The sequence below is a fragment of the Oreochromis niloticus genome, linkage group LG5, assembly GCF_001858045.2.
Source record: "Oreochromis niloticus isolate F11D_XX linkage group LG5, O_niloticus_UMD_NMBU, whole genome shotgun sequence".
NCBI classification, from domain to species: domain Eukaryota; kingdom Metazoa; phylum Chordata; class Actinopteri; order Cichliformes; family Cichlidae; genus Oreochromis; species Oreochromis niloticus.
In genome coordinates this window covers 889,557-916,664 of record NC_031970.2, presented here as the reverse complement: position 1 = coordinate 916,664, position 27,108 = coordinate 889,557, and the positions used below count along the sequence as shown (strand labels likewise).

Genomic DNA, 27,108 nt, shown 5'->3' with positions numbered 1-27,108 from the left:
AACAACTAAATCATAATGCTGTAGAAGCAGTAGCAGTAAAAATGAAAGTGGTGATATACTCTGGGATCTGTGTTTGCTCAGGGGCAATTGGTGGATATTGTAATTTATCTTTAGCACAAAACTGACAACTTCAGTGCAGCTTCACTTGCTTTATGGATAACATACATAAAGTAAAATTTAACATGAAATGGATTGTGCATATAATTATGAGTCTTGTGATGCATAGCAGAAAAAAATTTGGCCACACTATGTTTGTGGGGCTTCAAATCAATTTTAGTCTACAATTAGCTAGTGTTTGAATTTGACTTCTACTAGCTATCACAGCAGTAGTAGTTATGGTGCCAACAGTTTAGATGCAGAGTTCCCAAGCAGTTTGTAAACATAGAAGTACATTCAGTCTTGACAAAATTACTTTTTATCTCTGCAATATAAGAGACCAGCAGAGGGTGGCTGAGCTAGAGGTTGAGTCCAGTGGAGGCAGGACCATCAACTGGGCTCGACTGAACTGTAAAGTGTTGCCTCCATCGGGCTGGGCGCCATCATCTCCATCACACATGGCAAGAACAACAATGAAGGCTCGGTGGATGCAGTGGGGAAGAACCTGGGGTGGGGAGGTGTGGTGGCAATGAGGAGATAGTGGGTCAGATGAATCTGGAGCGTGAGAACTTACCAAGTCCCTGAGCCACAGCAGCAAAACATCTACAAGCCATCATTGTTCCAGAGTCTCCTCATGAATCCTTCACAGGGCCCATTATAAATGCCAGATATCAGCAAATATCTAATATTGTCTAATAACTGTGTTAACTAAGTTAAGAGAACACATTTATTTTAGAACAGCGATCATCTAAAGTGCCAGCAGCTGTTTTTAAGTTGTGAATCACTAACAGTATGTTGGGCAGCTGAAGTTTTACCAGGCTTGTCTTCAGCAGTAGAAATGCTCATGGGGAGTAACTGTGGGTTAAGGGCACAGTGGGTCTAAACACTTTTTTGCTCTGAGGTTGCAGTGACAGTTGATGTGTGGACACATGGAGGTTTGTAATGTCTATTATACTCCCTACAGGAAGTGCCCTACCTATTTTAATGGTTCAGCCCATATAATGTTAGCTGGGGGAGTTCAGCTCTTAGTTTTTATCATCATCACATGTTCTTTATCCATCTCCACAGCAGCACTAACTAACAGTTTGTAGCCTCAGTATCTGAATTATTTCTCACATGTTATCTCACCATGTAAACCACAGCAGCCACTGGGGACATTTACACACTTCTTCTTACAACCAGCAGATTTTACAAACACAGTTTATTAGAAAACATGTTTTACCTTTGACTGGTACATAAATATGAACATTTCACAGGTTAATGTTGGGAAAACGAGACAGAACACCATCACAGACTTTTGATATAATATTAACAGAAACAGGCTCTTTGTAAAAAAGTTCATCTGGATTTGAACATAGTTTCATACGTCGGGAATATCAGGCTGAGGTTTTCTGTATTTAAGCGTTAACATGTATGAAACCAGTCTGATGATTTTTAAAGAAAGTGTCTCGTGTAGAGCTGCAACGATTCATCGAGTAATTCCAATAATTCGATTATAAAATTCTTTGCTTCCATGTTTCACAGACCTCCAATAGAAACGTGTTTCTGAGCAGCGTGTGAATAAAAGTCTGAGCACATTAAGCCCACACAGCCTCCAGTGTTAAACACAAACACTGAGAACAGCAGCAGTGATGATGATGTCACAGTTTAACGTGGAGGCGGAGTCTGTTTACACAGAGAGGCGGAGTCTGTTTACACACTAAAATAATGGATAGCTGCAGGCCTGGTCTCGTGTGTGAGAAGCTGTAAATCAAATATCTTCTACCTGCAAAATTCCTTCAGTTTTATTTCTACAGCAGCAAATGACAACAACAGTCACCTCCAGGAGTTTCTACTGTAAAGTAAAGACTCGACAATAACAGAGAGAAACTCCACCAATCAGACGACCCCCCTATGAGAACGGTGACGGTGGGATCATCCTCATGTTCTTACAGCGTGGTTACAGCGTGGCTATGAAATCTCCACCATGTTAAAGAGTTTTTGGACACTCGATGGGAAACTGCCCGCTCAGGCCCAGCAGTTTGCTTCAATGACCTGGAGAAGAACGCAGGAAATCCTCCAAGGTTTCAAACATGTTTCAGTCCTGGAAATGTGCAATACTACCTGCTGCATTATGAGCTTCAGTAATGAGCACAGCAGTGGACTCAGTCAGTGTTTCCATCACATCCAGGCCCAGAAGACTTGGAGGAAATGAAGATTTTGTTCTTCCACTTATTTCCTGTCATATTCTGCACTTCTTACTTCTTTCAGCTGCCCATGAAATAATGAAACTTTCTGCAAGAAAGACAATAAAGATCAGTTTGATTGTCAACATGAAGTTTGTTTTTATTTGACAGCATCAGCTGTTGCATCAAGTAAGGAGTCAAAGGCAGCAAAGAGCTGTTTGTGTGTTTTTGGATCACTGCGGCTTTATTCACGTGTCCTCTCTACAGAAGCTCACTGGCTGTTGGGAGGACCCGGACATTTCCCTCTGGGTTGTTTGGCTCTGTTGGAACTTTGAGGAAGAATAAATCTTATAAAAGCTGATCTCTAATAATTCTCTCTGTAATGTTCAGTATATGTGTGCGTGCTGTGATTGGTGTTTTCCCTGTGAGTGTTTGATGTGACACCTGGAGCTTTAGCTCACCTTGAAAACAGAGGTTATGTTTTTGGTAGCGTGTGTGTGCGTGTCGTTCTGTGTGTGAACACGAGAGCTCGAATAGTTGTGAATGAACTCTGATCAAACTTTGTAGGGGTGTAGAGCGGGCGCATGTTAACAATCTATTCAAATCTGGCTCACATCCACCCAAGTCTTCAAGGTCGACTTCAGGATTTATTGATGGAAACTGAGAAAAAGATATTTAGGAGCCTCAGACGGTGTGATGATGATCATGAACCCAGGAAAGAAACAAAGAGAGAAAAGAACAGATTGGAGATCAGAGCTGAACACACACTTTTTTAAAGCATGCAGGAGCCGTGAGGACGAGCACGGATTCATTCATTCATATCTGCACTGTAATCTGAACTCTCTCTCCCTCTCTTTCTAATCTCATGTCTGAAGGTGAGAAGGACACCGTCTCCCTAACAGAAAAGCTTCTCCACCCACACAGCTGAAGAAGAAGAAGATATTTACAGTGTGTACAATGGCATCACTCTTCCACACACAGACAATCACTTGTTGATGCAGCGTGGTCCAGCTGGGAGTAAGGAGGTAGGAAAGCTGAGCCAGTGTTCCCGCTTTAAAGAAGGCGCCTTCAGCCAATCACTGACTCCACCCACAACTCAGCATAGTGACAAATACTCAGTACAGGCTAAACAGCACCACCCTCAGGCCAACATGGAGAAAAACATTCCCACTGAAACAAGACAAATGATGATCTGGGCTCCAAACATTCATATCCAACACATGTAAAGCCTTCAAACGTCATCTGCTAATGTTTCTGTTTATTCTATGATTATTTTAAAATGAGCTCACAGCCACCTGTCGTCCTGCTGAGCTCCACCAAGGGGCCACTTGAAGGACCTGTCAGATAATCTTATTAGTCAATCATTATCTTATCATTTTACAATTCTCTTTAAACTTTCAGCAACAGCCGTTTAACTTCAGTGATCCTCAGAATGTCTTTGATATCCAGGAGTTTTACCCACGTCCAGTGAAAAATGACAATCTGGACAAATGAAAAAATCCACTCTTTTTCTTCTTTGAGTCAGTTCCTGAAGAGGGTCTTATATCTGCCAGACTCCCAGAAACTCAGTGTGTTCAAGAGTGAGCTGACAGTCAGAGTTCCTTCAGTCTCAGCGTGATCCAACCATATTTGTGTGAACAGCATCACAGAGGATTCAGCTGCTTTAAATGGGACAGTGTGAGTAAATAACAGGGACTAGAAAGAGAGAGCAGAGTTCTCCTCAGTAACACCAGGATACCTGACCCCCTCTGAGTCTCGCTTCCCCGCCTCCATCATTTAGTGACGGCCTTCTCTACCATGTCTGTGCCGAGCGCTTTGGTCAGGGCCTAACCTTGTGTAACCATGGCAACTACAACATGACAGCATTCAGAGAGAAACTTGTGAGCCCACGACTACATTAGATGTTTGCTCTGCTGAATCCATCCAGCCCCTACCTGGCTTTAGTCATATGGGATAAAACGGTAGGGCCAGAGGTGGAAGTAACAAAGTACAAATACTCTGTTACTGTACTTAAGTAGAGTTTTCAGGTATCTGTACTTTCTACTCCTTACATGTTCAAACAGGCTGGTTACTTTAGGTTTAACACATTTGAGGGGAGTTATTATTTCATCAGTGCGAGTCAGCAGAGCAGCTGATTTTACACCTGAAGATAAAACTGTAATATTAGAAACATATGAAGATATTACACACACAATACAGACTGCAGCTCAGACAGCTGCTGGAGACAGATGTGTGTGTGTGTGTGTGTGTGTGTGAGTACTTTAACTCCTTTATTTCACACAGACAGCTTCAGCATTTGTTCTGCTTTCTCTGCTTTTATTTGAATGTAACAGAAAAACACGACTAGAATTTACACAAACGTGTTTACAGGCTGACTTTAATGTGTTTCTACACATGCTTGTCCTCTGGTGATCAGGTGGTTTGTAGGAAGGCTCCTCTTCCTCAGAGGATCCACCTGTGCTTCCTCTCCTCTCTCCTCCACCTGTTACAGTGAGGGAACGTCCTCCATGATGGAGGAGCTGCTGGAAAGTGCTGAGAGTTTCCTCCAGAGTGAGACCTCTGTCACAGTTCAGAGGATCTATGGCAGCAGAGACCTTCATGGACACTAAAAGTCTCAAACACACAACAACAACATCACACTGACTCCACTCTGACATCACTGATCAATAATCAAAGAACACACAGATCAAACTGATTGATCAGCCATCAGAGGAGTCGGATCAATGGAGCTGCTTCTGTTCCTGATGTCCCCTGTTTGATCCTGGACCTGAACTCTCCCTGCAGAGGAGACACAAGACAGTCAGACACACACACACACACACACACACACACACACACACTCGCAAAAAAAACCAAAAAAGCAAAACAAAAAACCTACCTTTGACTTTGAGGAGCACTGTTTTGTATCTTATTAAATTATTGTCATCAATCCAGACCTCACATCGGTATTTCCCACTGTCTCTCTCTGTGGGGTGTTTCAGGGTCAGACTGAGGTCTCCAGTTTTCAGCAGGTCTTCATTCATCTTCGTTCGGTCTCTGTAAACCTGGTGCTGTTCTTCAGGCTGGTCAGAGCCGTTCTTATACATGTGAACAGTCCTGTATGGGCCATAGCGTTCCCATCTCACTTCAGCATCTTCAGGCAGGTTTTCTGTGGTTTCGAAGGGCAGCTGGACAGACTCCGCCCCCTTCCGCACCTCCACCTGACAGACTGAGAGGACAACAAATACAACATGAGCTGTACAAAGTAGAGATGGACCGATCCGATATTACGTATCAGTATCGGTCCGATACTGACCTAAATTACTGGATCGGATATCGGAGAGAAATAAAAAAATGTAATCTGATCCATTAAATATCAAAAAAGCACCTCACAAAACTTGCGACATGGCGTAACTCGCCTCATAACTGTAGCAGGTCGGAGCAGTGTGCGTCATGTGATAGAGCGGCTGTGTGTATTTGTAGCCTCGCTACCAAACCAGCATTTCATCTCCGAGGAAGTTATCCCAGAGAGAAGTAAAGCAAGTGTGTAAGTTCATCTCTGAATGTTTGTAAAGCATTCCCACGTTAAGCTTAACAACCGATATATGGAGCGACTGCCTCTCTCTCCCTCTCCTGCTGCTACTTCAATCATGAAACTGCTTAATGATCAGCTGATCAGCTTTTCTGTCTCGAGTCCGTCTCTCTTCTTTGTTTTTGGCCCACTTTGCACCAGAAAGAGGAAACTAGCGGCTGAACAACAGCAGCACGTTTAACCTTGATAAGCTGTTGTTAGAATTTATTTAATATTACTTTCTAGACCAGGATCCTTTTCTACGTAGCTGACGGCTGGTAACTGTGCAGGGGCGGATCTAGCAAAGTTTAGCCAGGGGGGCCGATAGGGCATGAACAGGGAAAAGGGGGCACAAAGACATACTTTTCTTTCTTATTCTCATTTAAAATGTCTAACTTTTAATAAATAATTATCTGAATCTTACACCCAAAGTTTTAATCTGATGTAAAATGTATAGAAGTCCATTACTGTATATAGTAACTGTTAAGTCTAATATACCCTAGTAAGCTATAGTACTTTTTCCTTTGGGAAGGTACCATCTGTGCAGTCTGCAATTCTGTTGAAGAAAGATGTTGAATCTATTTAATTATTCTCGAAAAATAATTTATTTCTGTGCATTTTTTTTTCACCCTGCATCAAATTAAAGTTGATTACATCGATTAAGCATCATGAGGTGGAGGGTGGGGGGTGGTTCCCTATTAGTTAGGTTGCTTAATATTTCTGCTAAGTACTCATTAAAATACCAGAATAGGGAGGATGGAGTAGGTTTAAGTTTATTAGATTGATCAGTGTTGCTGAACTGTGAAATATTTTGGATGCAGTGTATTTTTTACATGCAGGTATAACAGAATAGCTTTAGTGTTGTTGTTTATTTAAACTTGAGTATGAACGTATACAAAATGCAGCAAGATATTAAAAAAACAGTTTTATTGATTAAAAACACACAATATCGGATTCATATCGGTATCGGCAGATATCCAAATTTATGATATCGGTATCGGACATAAAAAAGTGGTATCGTGCCATCTCTAGTACAAAGTGTGATTGGTGTTGACAAAGCAGCATCATGTGACTCTTGTTCTGCACTAAATGAAGCGATGGAGTGGCGCCTCCTTCAGGCAGAGAAACAGCTCATGGAGAGAAATAATTATTAGAGCAAAAACAAGAGTGGAGCTGCAAATAAGGCCGAGAGGAACGCTGCAGAAAACTGTTCATGTGTGAATTCATAACTTCATAGATTTATTTGAGCACTAAAATCAGAGCTGCTTCTGAAGGAGACGTGGAAATCACTTTGTTACACAAATCAAAGTCAAATCAATTCTATTGATGGAATATTGTGTGATCAATAGACTGATCAGTTTCTAATCTGTCATCTATCAGCTGGAAATCCAGCAGTGTCAAACAGACTTGGCAGCAGATTAGGACCAAACACAAACACACTGTGACTTTTTCTTCATCAGCAGTTGCAGGTAAATTGCAGAAACAATGCGACTCAGACAGTTTCTCTATAACTGCAGGGCTTCCTGCGCTGCTGTTAGTCAGATACGGATCAACAGGTTGTGGATAGAAAGCAGATTCCTTCAGCAGAGGATCCATATCACACTTGAAGCATGTCGTCGGGAAACAATCAGTGAAAATGGGACACTTTGAGCCAATTTGAGCCTCAAACTCTGAACATAACCTGCTGCAGACCAGCTGATGTGTTCAGTTACCATGGTGAGGAATTTCACAATAAAGGAGGCGTACGCTCTGTCTTTTCCCGGCCCGACGCTCTGGGACATTTTAGACAAGTTTCCTGGCAGAATACGATCCCGTCCGGAGGCCGACACCATCCTTATCCACATGGGCACAAACTGGATTCCAAACAGCACTCCCACTTCCTCAAACTGGACTTTGTGTGTCTTTGTGAGGCTGTGAAACAAGCCCACCGTAGTGTTTGTATCTCCGGCCCCACTCCCACCTGTGGCCGTGGGGCGTTTGGGCGGCTGCTCGGCCTCCACACCTGGCTCTCCTCTGTGTGTGACTCCCACAGCCTGGGCTTTAGAGACAACTTCAATGTTTTCTGGGACAGGAGGCATCTTTCTGCAGCAGATGGGCTCCACTTCAACCAATCAGGAGCAGACATGGGCAGTAACGCGTTACGCGTTACTGTAATCCGATTACTTTTTTCAAGTAACGAGTAATGTAAGGGATTACCATTGCAAAAACGGTAATTAGATTACCGTTACTTTCCCGTAGGAACGCTGCGTTACTGCGTTACTAAAACCGTGAGTTTTTTGCGAGAGTGTCTCATGACAGTGACGTAAGCGAGTGCGACGTTCGTGACAACAGCTGTCTGCAGATCAACAATGGATAATATATCGAGTGCAGGAGAGAGTATGAGCATGCAGCGTTTAAAGCGTGGAAGTACTGACCTCATTTTGAGTTTGATTCCATAAAAAGTGACAAAAACATTAGTGTCCGTTGTGCGTGGGAAGAAAACTTCTTTTTACAGCGAAAAAAACCCCCTTAACTTCCAAGCAAGCGCCGAGTGCGCTACGACGTAATGGGAAACTCACAGAGAAACTCGCGGAGTCTTCAACTGACCGCTGCGGCACACCTGCACCAGGGTAAACCTCCGCCTACCCCAGTCCTGCTTTACAGGTGAAAATAGAGCAACTAGCCTTTGACTTTATTTATTTTCTGCTGTGTTTTACTTGCATCTATTTGAAAGACTGAGTGTAAACACAAAAAAATATTTTATTTTATGTGCTGGAATGTGCAGAAAATAGGTTTAAATGTTAAACAAATTTCTTCCAGTCAGAGAATGTTGCATATAATTTAATTTTTGCTTGATGCATAAAGTTAAAAGATTAAAACTAATAAAACAAGTTTTAAAAAGAGACTTTTCCATTTGATTACATTTTGTATGATGGATTATGCAGAAAAAGTAGAATTGGGCTGAAAGATTATCAGTTTATCACCTATTCAGGTTGTAAATCGTGTTTTAAAAAGTAACTAAGTAACTAAGTAATTAATTACTTTTGAAAATAAGTAATCAGTAAAGTAACGGGATTACTTTTTGGGGGAAGTACTCAGTAATTAGTTACTGATTACTTTTTTCAAGTAACTTGACCAACACTGATCAGGAGCCAGATCCTCTCTGTTAACATATCATATGGAGTCCAGCGTGCAGGAAACACTCCATCAAGTACCTGTCCACACCTGCCCACACCTGCTGACCGCTCCGTCACTGACTGACGTCCCCCAGGTCCTAGTCCTTATCATCTCAGTTCCACTCTAAACACTAATACATGTTCAGCTGGACTCTCTGGAGACATTTTGGATATTCCAGTCATAATAACTAACAGGACAGCTTCTCTGTAGCTTCAAGCTGTTTCTCTTTACAAGGAGAGCTACAAACCTTTGCATCCAGCCACAAAGACCCCATGGGCTTCTCTGGATCATCACACTCATCATTTTCACTTCACAATAAAAGCCTCATATTTATGGCTGCTCCACCCTGACATGTGACAACATCCAAATGACTGGATCAAAGTGTTTGAAAGATCTCAGCAGCTTTAAAAACTATTGATATTTATACATTTACACTGATTTTGACTAAAATAACTAAACTAATTAATTTGATCCAAACTCAATTCATGCCAGAGGCTTTTATTTTGAAGTCAGACTCATTTCAACTGCATTTTTAATCATCTTCTTACTCTGTTCATTTAAATGCACAGTTGCTGAAAATAGAGTCAAACTAAAAGCTTTTAAAGAATAAACTCATGACCTCTGACCTTTGACCTGTATCTACAGCACTCACCTCTGACTTTCAGCTCCACCTTTCTCTTTAGTAGGATGTTTCCTTCCTTGCTGTAGATGGTGCAGGTGTAGGTGTGGTTGTCTCCATCTGTGGGGTATTTCAGGGTCAGACTGAGGTCTCCAGTTTTCAGCAGGTCTTCATTCATATTTGTTCGGTCTCTGTAACGCTGGCTCTGTATTTCAGGCTGGTCAGAGCCGTTCTCATACACGTGAACCTTCCTGTTGTTTTTGTCCCTCCACTCCACTTTAGCGTCTTCAGGCAGGTGAAGTGTGGTGTTGAAGGGCAGCTGGACAGACTCCACCCCTGAATCCACCTCCACCTCCACCTGGGGGACTGAGAGGACAGCAAAGCACAACATGAGCTTGGATGGAGACATTTGAATAGAATAGAATAGAATAGAATAGAATAGAATAGAATAGAATAGAATAGAATAGCCTTTATTGTCATTGTACAGGGTACAACGAAATTGGAGTGCCACTCCCTTGGTGCAAAAATACAATAATGAATATAAATGTAAAATATAAAAGGTACAATAAAACAAGTACTAGTAAGTAGGATATATACACGATAGCAGCATTAATATAATGACAGTATGGATAGCAGCATAATAAATGACGGTGACAGTATCGTGTAGCTAAGCAGTTTCAATTGTTTTTGTGCTTATTTACTACGGTGATAGCTCTGGGAAAGAAGCTATCCCTGAATCTGTTTGTCCTGGTTTTATGTGACCTGTACCGTCGGCCTGACGGTAATAGTTCAAACACTTGATTGCTGGGGTGAGAATGGTCCTTGATGATATTGCCAGCTCTGCTGAGGTACCGAGAGTTTGCAATGACCTCCAGGCTGGGCAGAGAGCAGCCAGTGATCTTCTGGGCTGCTTGTGTTGACTCTAACAGGCTGAATGCTGCTGCTTCACTGGGAGCTCACTGTTAGATAGAAAGTGGTCAGTGTGAAGAGGAGACGCAGCAGAAAGATGAAGACTGACAGGAAGAAAGCAGTGAACAGACTGTTGGAGCTGCTGTTAGTGGGACAGGACTTTATTCAGTCTCTGAGGACCAGATTTGACTTGATGAAGCAGAGAAACACAGTCTGAGTGTTTCTGTCACACTCACTTCATCACACAGCTCAGTTTGACAACATTTGGAAGAATTTGATAGAAGCCTTCCTTTAGTAAAAGCACCAATAAAACACCATGAAAACACCTCACTACACACAAAACTGCAGTACTGGCAAATTGGACATAAAGTATGAAAAGTACCCCTCCACAAATTGCTACCTTATCATGGTGGAGGGGTTTGTGGGTCCCATGGATCCCAGGGCTATATTGCTTGGCCCCCTGGTAGGGTCTCCTATTGCAAATTCATCCTGGGTGAGGGAACAGACAAAGAGCAATTCAGAAGACCCCTATTTGAAGAACAATCAGGGAGCAGTTCATGCTGCCCAGGATAGTGTTACCGAGGCCCCACCCTGGAGCCAGGCCTAGAGGGGTGCCCAAAGGAAGAGAGTCTTGTGGTCGGGGTGGAAAAAGGGACGTGTGTCCATCTTTCCACCACCCACAAGAAGTACTGTAGGGGTCGGGTGCATTGGGAGCCGGGCGGCAGCCAAGAGCAGAGGACCTGGCGGACTGATCGCTGGCTACCAAGACGTGCAATTCTCACTTCTCTGGTGGGGAAGGAGCCTCCGTTAGTGTTTGAGGTTGAGAGGTACCTGTCACGGTCCATAGGGCAGACTGAGTGGAGTGAGTGAGGTGGCGTGAAGTGAAGCGTGCCTTTATTTTGGCTGCTTTGAGGTGGCAAACAGGGCAGTACCACAGAAGCAAAACTAAACTGAGAAAATTGAAAACTAAGAAAACTGTGACTTAACTATGACAAAACTAGGAAGACTACGGCTATGACCGTGACTATGAATTCTATAAGCAAGTTTCAGTGCAGAAGCACGAAAGAACTATGAAAAACCTTTGACAAGAATGAACACTATGAACATGACCTGCACCGAAACTTGAAGATTCAAGACAAGACTTGAATTCAATGCAATTCAATTTTATTTATATAGCACCAAATCACTACAACAGTCGCCTCAAGGAGCTTTATATTGTACAGTAGATCGCACAATAATAGATACAGAGAAAAAACCAACAATCATTTGAGAAGGAAAACAGGCTAAAGACATGGTGTGGAAGGGAGACAGAGATTAATAACAGGTACGATTCAATGCAGAGAGGTCTATTAACACATAGTGAGTGAGAAAGGTGACTGGAAAGGAAAAACTCCCAGCAGCCAACACTTTCTGTGTACTCACTCCCTAACTTATAGCCAAAGTATTCACTCACTATGTTTTTACTGTTTCGCTAGCTTAGCTTAGCTCGTAGCCGACTCGTTAGCACCATGGCTACTTCACCTGTCCCTCCTGCACTTTCCTGCTCATTCTGTCAGATGTTTAGTTACTCCTCGGCCTCCTTTAGCAGTAATGATACCTGTAACAAATGTAGCATATTTGCAGCTCTGGAGGCCAGGATTACTGAATTGGAGACTCGGCTTCGCACCCTTCATTCACCCGTAGCTAGCCAGGCCCCTGTAGCTGGTGAAGCCGAAGATAGCGTAGGCCCCGCTAGCTGTTCCCCGGCAGACCCCAAGCAGCTGGGGAAAGAGGGCGGCTGGGTGACGGTGAGGAGGAAGCATAGTCTTAAACTGAAGCCCCAGGTACACCACCAACCTGTTCATGTGTCTAACCGTTTTTCCCCACTCGGCGACACACCCGCCGGGGGTCAAACTCTGGTAATTGGTGATTCTGTTCTCAGACATGTGAAGCTAGAGACACCGGCAACCATAGTCAATTGTCTTCCAGGGGCCAGAGCAGGCGACATTGAAGGAAATTTAAAACTGCTGGCTAAGGGTAAACGTAAATACAGTAAGATCATAATTCACGTCGGCAGTAATGACACCCGGTTACGCCAATCGGAGGTCACTAAAATCAATATTGAATCGGTGTGTAACTTTGCCAAAACAATGTCGGACTCTGTAGTTTTCTCTGGTCCCCTCCCCAATCAGACCAGGAGTGACATGTTTAGCCGCATGTTCTCCTTAAATTGCTGGCTGTCTGAGTGGTGTCCCAGAAATGATGTGGGCTTCATAGATAATTGGCAAACCTTCTGGAGGAAACCTGGTCTTGTTAGGAGAGACGGCATCCGTCCCACATTGGATGGAGCAGCTCTCATTTCTAGAAATATGGACCAATTTATTAAATCCCCCAAAATATGACTATCCAGAGTTGGGACCAGGAAGCAGAGTTGCAGTCTTACACGCCTCTCTCCAGCTTCTCTCCTCCTGCTACCCCCCCAAAAACCCATCTCCATTGAGACTGTGTCAGCTCCCAAACAGACAAAAAACAAACTAAAAACCAGCAATAAACAACTTAAACATAAAAAAATCACAAAGAAAGAACAATACAGTATCCACATCTGAACCAAAGAGTAAAACAGTGAAATGTGGATTATTAAATATTAGGTCTCTCTCCTCCAAGTCTCTGTTAGTACATGACTTAATAATTGATCAACAAATCGATTTACTCTGCCTTACAGAAACCTGGTTGCAGCAGGATGATTATGTTAGTTTAAATGAATCAACACCCCCGAGTCATTCTAACTACCAGAAACCTCAAAGCACAGGCCGAGGGGGCGGTGTGGCAGCAATTTTTCACACCAGCCTATTAATCAACCAAAGACCAAGACAGACTTTTAATTCATTTGAAAGCCTGATGCTTAACCTTGTCCACCCCAGCTGTAAAACTCAGAAACCAGTCTTACTTGTTATCATCTATCGTCCACCTGGGCCTTACACAGAGTTTCTCTCTGATTTCTCAGACTTTTTATCTGATTTAGTGCTCAGCTCAGATAAAATAATTATTGTGGGTGATTTTAACATCCATGTAGATGCTAAAAATGACAGACTCAACATGGCATTTAATAATAATAATAACAATAATAATAATAATAAACTTTATTTATAAAGCACACTAAAAAACCAAAGGTATACCAAGGTGCTTGACAAAAAATATATAGGAAAAAGTAGATGGGAGGGAAAAGAGAAAGGACCTGGCACGTATCAATTATAAAACCTTGACAATCATTATACATAGAAGTAGTAAACACGCATAACGGATAAAAATGTACCAACGCACACCAAATATTAACTAGGTGGAAAAGCAAGATTCAATAAATAAGTCTTCAGCCGTGATTTAAACAGTGGCCTTGAGTCAAATGCCCAGAGCAGGAAGATTGTTCCATAAGACTGGGGCAGCTACAGCAATCGCATGGTCGCCGCGAGACTTCAGCCGAGAACGAGGTTGCTCCAGAAGAAGTTGGGTAGCAGATCTAAGTGCTCTGACAGGAGTGTGTAACCTAATTTAATCTGTTATTAGACTCAATTGGCTTCTCTCAAACTGTAAAAGAACCCACCCACCACTTTAATCACACTCTAGATCTTGTTTTAACATATGGCATAGAAACTGAACATTTAACAGTGTTTCCTGAAAACCCTCTGCTGTCTGATCATTTCCTGATAACATTTACATTTACAATAATTGATTACACAGCAGTGGAGAGTAGATTTTATCACATGAGATGTCTTTCTGAAAGTGCTGGACTAAACTAACAAAACTATGGATTTGATCAAAACTCAAATGATGCCAGAGGCTTTTATTTTGAAGTCAGGATCATTTCAACTGCATTTTTAATTGTCTTCTTAGTCTGTTAATTTAAAGCGCTGCAGCACTGACCTCTGACTTTCAGCTCCACGTCTTTCTTAAGCAGGATGTTTCCCTCCCTGCTGTAGGCGGTGCAGGTGTAGGTGGAGTTGTCTCCATCTGTGGGGTGTTTCAGGGTCAGACTGAGGTCTCCAGGTTCCAGTAAGTTTCTCTTCATCTTTGTTCGGTTCTTGTATTTATCGTCCTGTTCTTCAGGCTGGTCAGAGCCGTTCTCATAAACGTGGACCTTTCTGTCGTCTTTGTCCTTCCACTCCACTTTAGCATCTTTAGGCAGACAAACTGTGGTTTTGCAGATCAGCTGGACAGACTCCACCCCTGAATCCACCCCCACCCAGGGGACTGAGAGGACAACAAAACATAACATGAGCAGCAGTGAAGGTTACTAATGTTCTCCTTATGACCTGTTACAGAGGACTTATCTCTGTGCTTGTCCTGTTAGACCTCAGTGTAGACACAACATTTTACTACAAACACTACAAACACAGCCAGCTCTGCTCTAGGATGCCCTCTGGACCCAGTGGAGGTGGTGAGTGACAGGAGAATGGTGGCTAAGCTGTCATCCCTGTTGGACAACATCTCCCACCCCATGCATGAGACTCTGACAGCACTGAGCAGCTCCTTCAGTGGGAGACTGCGGCACCCACGGTGTGGGACGGAGAGATTTCGCAGGTCTTTCCTCCCCACTGCTGTCAGACTCCACAACAAAGACTTCAACTGATCAAACACACACATGTGCAATAATCTTTTCTGGCATCGCTGTATTTTTACTCAGTTGTATATAACATTTGTATTCTATTTTTATCTTATTGTATATTTTATTCTATTTTATTCTACTGTATATAGTATTTTATTTTATTCTATTCTGTACAGTTGTGTACTGTATTTATTCTTATTGTATTCTAATTTTTGCTTCATAACTTTTGCACTGTCCACTTCCTGCTGTGACAAAACAAATTTCCCACGTGTCGGACTAATAAAATAAACACACCAGAGTTATTAAAGGAAATTTACTGCAGTGGTTTGAATCTGATAGATTCCAGTTTGTTCATGTAAAAGAGAAGTTTCCTTCAGACACAAAAAAATATTCATTGATTTGTATCATTGCAATGCAGATGATACACATTTTATTATTATCCATGTCACCAGTTGCATCAGTTACAGGCATGTCTTAAAGACATAAAAAACCTGGATGACCTCGAATTTACTATATATGTATATATATACATATATATATATATATATATATATATATACACATACACATACACATATACATATATATACACACACATATATATATATATATATATATATATATATATATATATATATATACACACACATATATATATATATATATATATATACACACACACATATATATATATATATATATATATATATATATATATATACACATACACATACACATATACATATATATACACACACATATATATATATATATATATATATATATATATACATATATATATATATATATATATATATATATATATATATATTTCTAAATTCTTCACTTGATCCTGGACCTGTTTAAAAAAGTATTTTGTTTTAAAAGCCTTGCGTACTTTACTGAGAAATGTGAAATTTTAAACTCCGTTAATGAACTTTTTATTTCTTCAGGATCTTCATTTGAATCTTTACATCAGATTTCAAACAGCTTAATGAACAGGAGGCTCTCTGTAACCACTCAAACTCAGTCTGTAGTTCAGTCCTTCAGCTTTTCTCCTCTGAATGTCGTGGAGGTCCACAGGACCTTAAATCTTTTGCATCCAAATAAATCTGCAGGACTAAATCAACTTGATCCTTATTTTCTTAATAAGATGCTATAGCAGAACAGTTAACTTATATTTTTAATTTCAGCCTTTGAACAGTGAGAACTCTGAAAAATTGGAATCTGCCCATGTTCTCCCTTTGAAAAGAGGTGGAAAAACTTCATCTCTGTAACTTTTTTTGTGGTTTTAAATCATATCTGACAGATTCCAGTTTGCTGATATAAATGAGGAGTTTCAGTCACACAGAAAAATAAGGCATGGATTTCCACAGAGTTCTGTGTTTGGACCATTTCTGCTGACATTAAACATGCTTCTCTAGATATTAATATTAGAAAACAGTAAAAATGTTGAAAGAATGCTTGGTTTTCTCCCCAGCTTACCTCCTCAAACAAAGGGATGCTTTCTGATCTAACCTAACCCTAACCCTTTAGGCCTTAATCTTGTTTTTCCATGTGAGAAAAACAACTTTTTACCTTTAGTGGATCACAGTGATCTGCTTTTTATGAATGCGCCTGGCCTGTACTTAAAAACATTGGATACTGTCCATTATTGTGGGACTTCTGTTAATGTTACTCTTGTAGTGTAATGTCAAGTTATTGTATATTATTCACACGTTTTTGTTCACTTGTATATGTTGTTTTCATCGGAACTTCTATGGCCCTCTGCTGGTCTCTCTTGGAAATAGATTTTAACCACAATGAGACCTTAACCTGGATAAATTGCAAATAATGAAAGAACAGCTTGTACACATGCAGCCTCTGTGTCAGATCAATGCAGTGAAGCACACACACTGTTTAGTAAAGTCATGTTGTGGAGCTGTTTCACTGATTAATGACTGAGTCTGAAGGAGGTTTTCTGACTTCTGGAACAAACCTGGAAGTTTCTCTTCAGCTCTCTGTATCAGCTGTTTGTAACTCTCAACTCTTTCAGCTTCTGGAACAAGTTTGTGTGAGCCACAGTCAAGGAGCCACCAGAGGACACCTGCTAACCATCAGCATTATGGGTAGTGTAGTAGGAGACACTCACCTGACATGAAATAGTGCCGGAAATAATATAAAAGACCTCCAGAAACCACAAGAAGAATCAGGAGAACCAGGAGAGCTTTGGCCCAGGATGGAAACCGTTCTGTGGAGAAACATAAAGAAAATAGCAACATGACCTTTGACCTCTGACTGTAATTGATTTGATGAATAAGCCTATACATCACCCAGAGAGCCAACAGGGTTTTCAGACAGTGTAAAAATATTAAAGTTTTATCTGAGTGATGTCAGATGTATCTACAGCAGATGTCTGTTGCTGACCTTTGACCTGCAGCTGTATATCTCCCAGTCTCTTGTAGCCAAATCTAATGTCTGTGACTGAGCAGGTGTAGGTGGCGCTGTCAGACAGTTGGAGGTTGGTCAGGTTCAGGCTGAGGTCTCCAGTCTGCAGAGCATCAGTCTTCATGGATGTTCGGCCGCTGTAATGCTGGTTTTGATCTTTCAGTTCGTCTCCTTGAAGCTGACGCTGGTGGACGGTTGGTTGACTGAGGTGAGGGCGACTCCACACCACTGTGGGGTCGAGCAATAGTTCTGTGGGAAACTGGCAGGGTAGGATTAACGTCTCCCCCTCATACGACTCCACAGCTGAGGCATGCTGGGAAACTGAGGACACACAAACAGACTCCATGTGTCACTTTGAGGTAAAGATCATGTTTGGACATATTTACAGAAACCGGGAGACAAAAAGTTGAATGTTTCTGTCGTTCTAACAACTCTGCAGGTAGGAGGCAGGAAGTCCAGAATCTTATTATAATAACAACAACTATTATTGTTATTATGATTATTATTATTATTATTGTTATTATTATTACTACAACAACAACGTTCTGGCTCCTCAAGAGTCACCCCAGATGTTATGTGGCGTTACATAGATTCATACAGTCTTTATTCAATTTGGGGGAATTTTTCAACTGTCCATTTTATTTTGACATCCTATTGGAAGTGGTGCCTCTCGCTATACCTACACTGCGACTTAAGCCAGCGCAGTCTCTAAGTTGGTAGTAATGTTGAATTTTACCAGTTTGTGTTTGACAATAACTGCCGTGAGATGCTTAAGATAGTTTATACAAGTGAGTTCACCTAAAGATGCGCTTTATCAGACCTTAGCCTAGATACTAATAAGCTCTTAGCTAATGGCTAATGTTAGCTCATTGGCTTATTTAGTTGTGCTCCACTTTGTATGGTAAGGCAGTAAAGCCTATGATATTTATAGGTCTTAGCGTTTTCTAATTGTAAAAAATATTTACACATGTAAGGTCACACATGATATTTTGTGTCTTGATCCAGTTTTACCATTCATTGTTTTATCAAAAGCCATGCCACGCATTCCAATAGAATATATCTAGAAGAAAGGGTTTTCTTTGTGAGACGATAGCTACCTGCCTAGTTAAGTCGCAGGCAGAATAGAGAAAAGACTGGCTAAACGACTACTTCAGGAGGCACAGTCTCCCAGCAATCCGACCCAGACATAACTATGCTGTCAGCGGAGGAGAAGCACCTGGAGATCTGGCCCACCTGCTCCGGATCCACATCCCGCAGCTCACTCGCCAAAGCAGTATTTGAAACACAGGCAAAGGCCAAAGCAGAACGTACCAGAACAGAGTTTACACAATAGGAGATTGAGGTAAAAATAAGGCAAGCAGAGTTAAGTGCTACATTAGAAGTGCTAAAAGAAGAAAAGCAAATAGAAGCCATGCTCACTGAAGCCATGTTTTGAAGCAGCAATAGCAGAGGAGATGAACGGGGAAATGTGGTCATCACATGCGTCAGAAAAATAATATGGGGAATCAATACAGGGTCAAGACAACTCACAACCCAAGCTGAACTCTCACATCCTACGCCAGCTTCCATCTTCAACCCAGTCATACAAAGTTACCTTGGATAACTAGCCAAACCTACTCCTCAGCAGTAGCGTTGGAGCGGAGGCGGTGCAGCTAGCATGGACGTGAGCCAAGCCTCCCAGGCAGCTTGCCAGGTGTCCGGTGCTACTTGTGTGGACGGGAGCATGGCTCTCAGGTGGCTTGGCAAGCGTGGGTCCCTCTGGCATCCTAACCGAATGCAAAGATGTGCCAGCCTCTGACGTGTACGCTGCTGAACCGGACGACATGGCGACCTCCGACTCCAGCAGAGCAAGTCCTCCCAATGTGCTGGCCACAGGGTTGGGCTGAGCAGGTGAGTGAGCTGATGTTGGAGGTGGTGGTTGCTTGCCTGCTCTCTTCTGGGTAACAGACAAAGGTGAAGGCACTTGCCGGACACCAGCCGCTCCCACCCGTAGAGTTGGTACAGGTTCAGAGGTAGGCTGTGCCCTGGCTGCCCTCACCCTGGGGGCCAGAGCAGTCTGGAGATCAGCCTCTCCCATACAGTCGAGGAATGCCAGTGGGGGTGGTGGCGGTGTTGTCCAGGAATAGGGATGGGTATCGTTTAGGTTTTATCCGATACCGGTGCCAAACCGGTACTTTTGAAACGCTGCCGGTGCTTAAATGGTGCTCAAACCGGTGCTTAAAGAATGGAGAACACAACATTGGTCCAAAAACCTCTCATGTTCAGCTGTTTTTTTTGTAAAAAGATAACAATGTTAGCCTTTTCTGCAGCTATAGGGCATATATGGTCTCACTCTTGGCTGGAAGCAGTGCTTAAACAATGGAAAAAACACAAACTTTGTCCAAAAACCTCTCATGTTTAACTGTTTCCCACTTTTTCTTTGGTCATTTTAGCCTTTTTGGCCAGGGTGAAGGGAGCATCTGCCATCAAACAAGAAGACAGCCGCATGTAACTACGACGGTGTTTGCTAGTTCACCTTACATGCATTAATGTAATAACATGGTTAGCGTACACAACGTTAATTACACACGAACAACATTAAGCAAGTAAGTAAGTAAGTAAAATTTATTTATATAGCGCTTTTCACAGATAAAAATCACAAAGTGCTTTACAACACAGGAAATGGGAATATAAAAAACAATATAACAGTAAATAAAACAATGTAAAACAATAAAACTATAAAAACAGCATAAGAGGAAATTAATCAAATGCTTTTCTAAATAAAAAAATAAGCTACGCTACTCACACAGAGAAGAACGGCTGCTGCTGACATCATCATCCGTCATCATTTCTGCTACGCTGACAGGGCTAGGGGCCAGGACTCTACTCTTCGGGTTTTTGGGGGATGTTGCTAACTCCGGGTCCGATAACAGGCACCACACCCCCAGTAGATGTGCACGGCGTGAGGTCTCACAGCAAGCTATCAAACACGGTGCATTTCTCGGCTTTAAAAAAACCCGCTATGCGTCGCCAGGTGTTTCATCAGATTTGAGGTGTTACCTCCTTTGACAGTATCACAGTATCAGCTTAAAGCACTTGTTGCAGGCTGCTGAGTTTGCACCTTTTGCTGTGAAGTACAGCCAGACTTTTGATCGCTTTGCCTTGGGCATTTTTAATCTGTAGCTCTGCTCTAAAAGTACGTACCTGGCCCCGCCTACTATCCTCGGAAACACAAAATGATTGGCTAGAATTGGCTCAGGAAAAAAAAGCACCGAAATAAAGCACCGAAATGTGCGCTGCTTTTCGGTCTGGTTACTACTGTTTATGTCCCATCCCTATCCAAGAACCTATCCGAGCTGACTGTCTGTTAGCTGCATCCGGCGCTCGAACTGGTCCTGCAGTTGTTCCTGCTACTATTCCGGCCACTATTCGGGCCAGCGCCTTCATTGGCTGGTCCAGTCATGATTTCACCCTGCCGCCTCCTGGGTTTCAGCACCAATGTGGCAGTAAAGAAAGACTCAACCACATGTTCGCACTTTAAACACAATTTTATTTCAGTTGTCGTTCTTTGACAGACATGGCTGCAGCGTTCCAGCTTACAGCTGAACACACAACAACAACGTCAGGACCCGGTTCATTCTTCTTTTATGCATGTGATGAGCTGATTGAGCTCAGGTGTACCTGTCTCCCCTGCAGCCGTGCCACAAACCGTACCCCGTCACAGTGGCGATAGACCCAGGTGCAGATATGTGTCACAACTTAATCTGGCTGTAGGCTATAGCACTTGGTCACAGGTGGCGCTAGTGGACTGAACTCCATTTGAGAGCACAAAAAGCAAACTGCAAACTTTAGTTGTGAGGTGAAAATTCTGAAATCTGAATAATAAAATATACGATTCGAACGATAATGAAGACAAGATTCTCCAGATCATTGACTATTGCTGTCTTGTGAACAGTATCTGTGTGATGACGCTTATTTGTTTGCTGTTTTCGCGGTCACAATCAGGAATCCCATCAGCGTGTCTACAGGGAAAGTAGGCCAATGTGTAGTGGGAAAAGAGAGAATTTGTTGTTGTATTTAAAACAAAAACCAAACCCCCAAACCTCAAAAAACAGTGATCATGTCCAGCTTGACGTTCTAGTGACTCAAATAGGATACCCACTCAGACCTACTGTACAGTAGGTCTAGCAGTATAAACTCAGCCACCTACAACATTTCCAAACACCTGGCCATCATCCTTGCGCCCCTTGTGTGGCTCACCCCCATCATATCAAAAATTCCATTGACTTCACCAACAAGGTCCAGAAATTTACACTTGATCCAGATGAAACCAGTGTCCTTTGATATACTCTCTCTCTTCACTTGCATAACCTTGGCCAAAATACAAGAAGTAGAATCCTTCACTGCTCACAACTCGGTGGATAAAACAAAGTAATATAGGTAACAAAGTAAATAACAGTTCAAAACATGCGGTTATCCCAATTGGGCGTTTATAAAGTCAGCAAAGATGCACAGAGAAGAAGATCAGACACCAGCGAGGGAGGATAAGAAAGACAGACGCAACAACATTGTCATCCCCTATTTAGCCGGTGTTTCAGAGAAACTCAGAAGAGTCTTCTCCAAGCACGACATCCCAGTGTACTTCAGACCCAGCAACACACTCAGACACAAACTGGTTCATCCCAAAGACAAAACTCCAAAACACAAACTTAACAACGTGGTGTATGCTGTACAGTGTAGCGAGGAATGCCCAGACCTCTACATTGGAGAGACCAAACAGCCACTTCATGAATGCATGGCACAACATAGAAGAGCCACCTCCACAGGACAAGACTCAGCAGTCCACCTGCATCTCAGGCCTGATGGTGGAATTGAACTCAAGACCTTCTTGCTATGAGGCAACTGTGCTGACCACTGCACTTACAATAGTCTACAGGGAGTGCAGAATTATTAGGCAAGTTGTATTTTTGAGGAATAATTTTATTATTGAACAACAACCATGTTCTCAATGAACCCAAAAAACTCATTAATATCAAAGCTGAATGTTTTTGGAAGTAGTTTGTAGTTTGTTTTTAGTTTTAGCTATTTTAGGGGGATATCTGTGTGTGCAGGTGACTATTACTGTGCATAATTGTTAGGCAACTTAACAAAAAACAAATATATACCCATTTCAATTATTTATTTTTACCAGTGAAACCAATATAACATCTCCACATTCACAAATATACATTTGTGACATTCAAAAACAAAACCAAAACAAATCAGCGACCAATATAGCCACCTTTCTTTGCAAGGACACTCAAAAGCCTGCCATCCATGGATTCTGTCAGTGTTTTGATCTGTTCACCATCAACATTGCGTGCAGCAGCAACCACAGCCTCCCAGACACTGTTCAGAGAGGTGTACTGTTTTCCCTCCTTGTAAATCTCACATTTGATGATGGACCACAGGTTCTCAATGGGGTTCAGATCAGGTGAACAAGGAGGCCATGTCATTAGTTTTTCTTCTTTTATACCCTTTCTTGCCAGCCACGCTGTGGAGTACTTGGACGCGTGTGATGGAGCATTGTCCTGCATGAAAATCATGTTTTTCTTGAAGGATGCAGACTTCTTCCTGTACCACTGCTTGAAGAAGGCGTCTTCCAGAAACTGGCAGTAGGACTGGGAGTTGAGCTTGACTCCATCCTCAACCCGAAAAGGCCCCACAAGCTCATCTTTGATGATACCAGCCCAAACCAGTACTCCACCTCCACCTTGCTGGCGTCTGAGTCGGACTGGAGCTCTCTGCCCTTTACCAATCCAGCCACGGGCCCATCCATCTGGCCCATCAAGACTCACTCTCATTTCATCAGTCCATAAAACCTTAGAAAAATCAGTCTTGAGATATTTCTTGGCCCAGTCTTGACGTTTCAGCTTGTGTGTCTTGTTCAGTGGTGGTCGTCTTTCAGCCTTTCTTACCTTGGCCATGTCTCTGAGTATTGCACACCTTGTGCTTTTGGGCACTCCAGTGATGTTGCAGCTCTGAAATATGGCCAAACTGGTGGCAAGTGGCATCTTGGCAGCTGCACGCTTGACTTTTCTCAGTTCATGGGCAGTTATTTTGCGCCTTGGTTTTTCCACACGCTTCTTGCGACCCTGTTGACTATTTTGAATGAAACGCTTGATTGTTCGATGATCACGCTTCAGAAGCTTTGCAATTTTAAGACTGCTGCATCCCTCTGCAAGATAGCTCACTATTTTTGACTTTTCTGAGCCTGTCAAGTCCTTCTTTTGACCCATTTTGCCAAAGGAAAGGAAGTTGCCTAATAATTATGCACACCTGATATAGGGTGTTGATGTCATTAGACCACACCCCTTCTCATTACAGAGATGCACATCACCTAATATGCTTAATTGGTAGTAGGCTTTCGAGCCTATACAGCTTGGAGTAAGACAACATGCATGAAGAGGATGATGTGGACAAAATACTCATTTGCCTAATAATTCTGCACTCCCTGTATAGTGACTGGTCTTGTGATTTAAACAGGCAAATGTTCAGCATTCAAACTACAGGTGAGGAATAGTCAAACCAGATGTTTCCCTGTTATGTCGATATCAGCTAGTCAAGTACACACCTACACAGCATGTTAACCGTGAAAAAAAGCCACACAAAAAAATTAATGATTGCTGGTAAGGGTTTCTATACATTAGTATTTACGAAGGGTATGTTGTGACTTACCTTCAAAATTACAGTGGTCCCTCGCTATAACGCGGTTCACCTTTCACCTCGCTGTTTCGCAGATTTTTTAGTGCAAGTTTGCATGCTTTTTTTTTTACGTCACATTGTTTCCTACGTCCTGATCGCTGCAGACAGTCTCCTCCGTGACGTCTCTCCTGTACAGTACAGAATCGCTGCATCGATCGCTAGCAGTGTGACTCTGAAGTGCAGTACTGTATGTCCACGATGTCCACACGTCAAAAAATAAAATTGGCTACTTGATTTCACCCATCGCGGGTTATTTTTAGAACATAACACCCGCGATAAACGAGGGACCGCTGAGAAATATAACATTTGAATCCCTTTTCTCTTTTGCTCTGAGGCGCGGGGGAAAAATATCGACAAGTCGATGAACATCATTTACAGATATATTGGATAAATGCCCAAGACATCTATAGAAATGTAAATCGCCGCTCGATTCATTCATTTGCTTAACTTGTTTTGGACCGTAAACAAGGCGCGAATAGGACACCGGAAACAAAGCTTCCCACAGGAGTTTCCGCACCGGAAGTAGCATATGCTAATGTGCACATAGTCGTTTGGGGCACAGCTAGTAGCTCTTGAGGCCTGGGATTGTGCACCTCTGCCCTACGGGGTGTGTCCCATTTTGACTTCAGGACTTTCAGGCCATACTCAGTACAGATGTAACTGTATGTCAGTGCTTCTCAAGAAAAATACATCAAATTAAAACAAAGAATAACTTATTAATGCTGGTTTACTGAAGTAGCTTTCACAAAGTGGGATGATCATTGGCATTATTCAGCAGGTTTTCACTGGAAAAACTCAAGCAGCTTAATTTATTTGGCTTCATGCTGTTTGCTGCCAACATTTTTAGACACAGTAAACACACTGGTCTTTCCTCGTCTTCCACCGTAGTCACAGTGAAGCCAAGTGCTACATACGCTTGGTCATACTTTTTATACTGCCGACACTTTTAGTCACTTACAGCTATTTTTCACCGATTCAGTCACTTTAATTTTAAAACTGTAATTTTAAAACTTTGTATATACTGTATATTCTGTAGGTATTTATTATCTCACTCTTATTGCCTGTTTATGCCCCGTCCTTATCATCAAGTCATGCTGCTCTGTTGTATCTTAATTTCCCTTTGGATAAAAAGAAATAGATGGGGATAAATAGAGTCTTTCTGATTCTGATTCTGATATGTCTTAGCATTTGGGAGACTTGTTTCTCTCATTATCTCTGCCTCTCTCCCCCTTTCTTTTATCACTGTTAAATATTTTTCTTTAGGGTTTGTTTACTGCACTTCATATCTCCTGCTCTGTGCTATGTGTATGCACATGCAAAAAACCCTGCCACCTACGTTAGTGGATGTGCAATTACACTTCATGCACTTCTCTCCACGACCACTAGATGTCTCCACACTCTGTGCTGACTCCAATGAATGATCAGAGCTGCTGAGCCTGTTTGCAGACAGAGGAGGAGCTCCTGGTGATCCGTGTGGGACTAAAAAGCTCTGATAACGTCCATCCAGCAGCTGATAACAGGGACATTTGGTGCCATGTCAGAGCTGCACAGTCAATCATCAGTTTGGCTCTTTAGTTTGAAGAGTTCAAAGCAGCAGCAGAGAATCTAAAGTGTGTCACACAGCACCAAGTTTCCTTTGGTCACATATGAAATGTGAGTCAGAGCTTCAGCTACACAACAACACACACACAGCAGCTGATTGTAACATGAGCTCATCTGAAAGCCACCAAGAAGAATCCAGTGATTTGAAAGTTGCTGCTTTGGATTGTTAGTTTGATCTGAATCAGAATCCAGTGTTTGATGGAAATCTCCTCCTGCTGCACTTCAACACATTAAAGAGAGAGAGATGATGATGAGAGCAGAGAGAGGAAGGTGTACTTACCGTGCAGGAGGATCACAAACACCACAAACATCTTCATGTTCCTGTCAAACTCAGAGACTCTTTAAAAGCCCTTCAGGACATCAGCTCACAGCAGCTCTCACTTTCCTCTGCTGATCATCTACTGACACTCTCACACTGCTCACACTGTCACAGCTCAGAGTTCAGCTTCACACTTTGTTAAAGCACATCTGTGGAATGAAGTCCGGCCGGCCACAGATCACTTCTGAGGAAAGAGGAGGACGTCGGCTTTCCTCCTAGTTTCACGCCCGAGCGCTCCGGTTGGAGGCGGCTGCTGCGGCCTCACCCTGACACGCACAAAGCTCCACCTTCAGTCCTGACACTGAAACATCCACTGTAGCTACAATGATGCAGATGTGACCCTCAGCAGCTGGATTTCCTCTCCATAGATGTGTTTCCATGCAGATCATGGACATAAAGCAGCTCCAGGATGAAGAGTGTGAAAGAACTTCTTCCACTACAGGATTCATTACAGCACTGTGGCACTCCACAAACCCTCACACTGTCTCAATCCCTGTTTCCAGTTTGACTGAGAGAAGGCCTGAAGCTCAGCCAATCACAGGACAGGAAGTGATCAGCTGACACAGTGATTTGAAGCTGTCAGGGTGAGGCTGCTTCATGCAGGTGTGAAACTATGAGGAAGCTGAACGCCTCCTCTTTCCTCAGAAGTGATCTGTGGCAGTCTGCCATCATGTTTGGCTGCACACACTAAATGTGAGCTCACTCATTGGACTGTTTCCATCAACCACTTTGAAGCTCTTTAATGAACACATCAGTACTTTTTCATTAGGATCTGCTGTCAGTAATGGAGTACACTGGAGAACATCAGTCAGTACCACATGACTGGGTCACATGATCAGTGTCCACCTTCGGTGAGTGTTGGATGTCCAGCAGCAGTGAGTCATTTCCAGCACTAAGTTCTCAAAGTCATCAGAAAAATGAGGATCAAAGCAACAGACTCATGGTTACCATGGTTACTTTCAA

General features: G+C 42.5%; 1 protein-coding gene across 1 annotated transcript; it reads right to left on the bottom strand.

Annotated features, from left to right (window-relative positions):
- Nucleotides 1–415: 415 nt before the first annotated feature.
- Nucleotides 416–26,836, bottom strand: LOC112846847 (uncharacterized). Its single transcript, XM_025907017.1, has 6 exons — nt 26,107–26,836; nt 17,481–17,822; nt 17,206–17,304; nt 14,393–14,719; nt 7,524–7,912; nt 416–601 (listed from the first exon to the last, which is right to left on the bottom strand). Exons 1-6 carry the CDS (start codon nt 26,141–26,143, stop codon nt 416–418), a joined length of 1,380 nt encoding a protein of 459 aa, XP_025762802.1. The 5' UTR covers nt 26,144–26,836.
- Nucleotides 26,837–27,108: the final 272 nt, after the last annotated feature.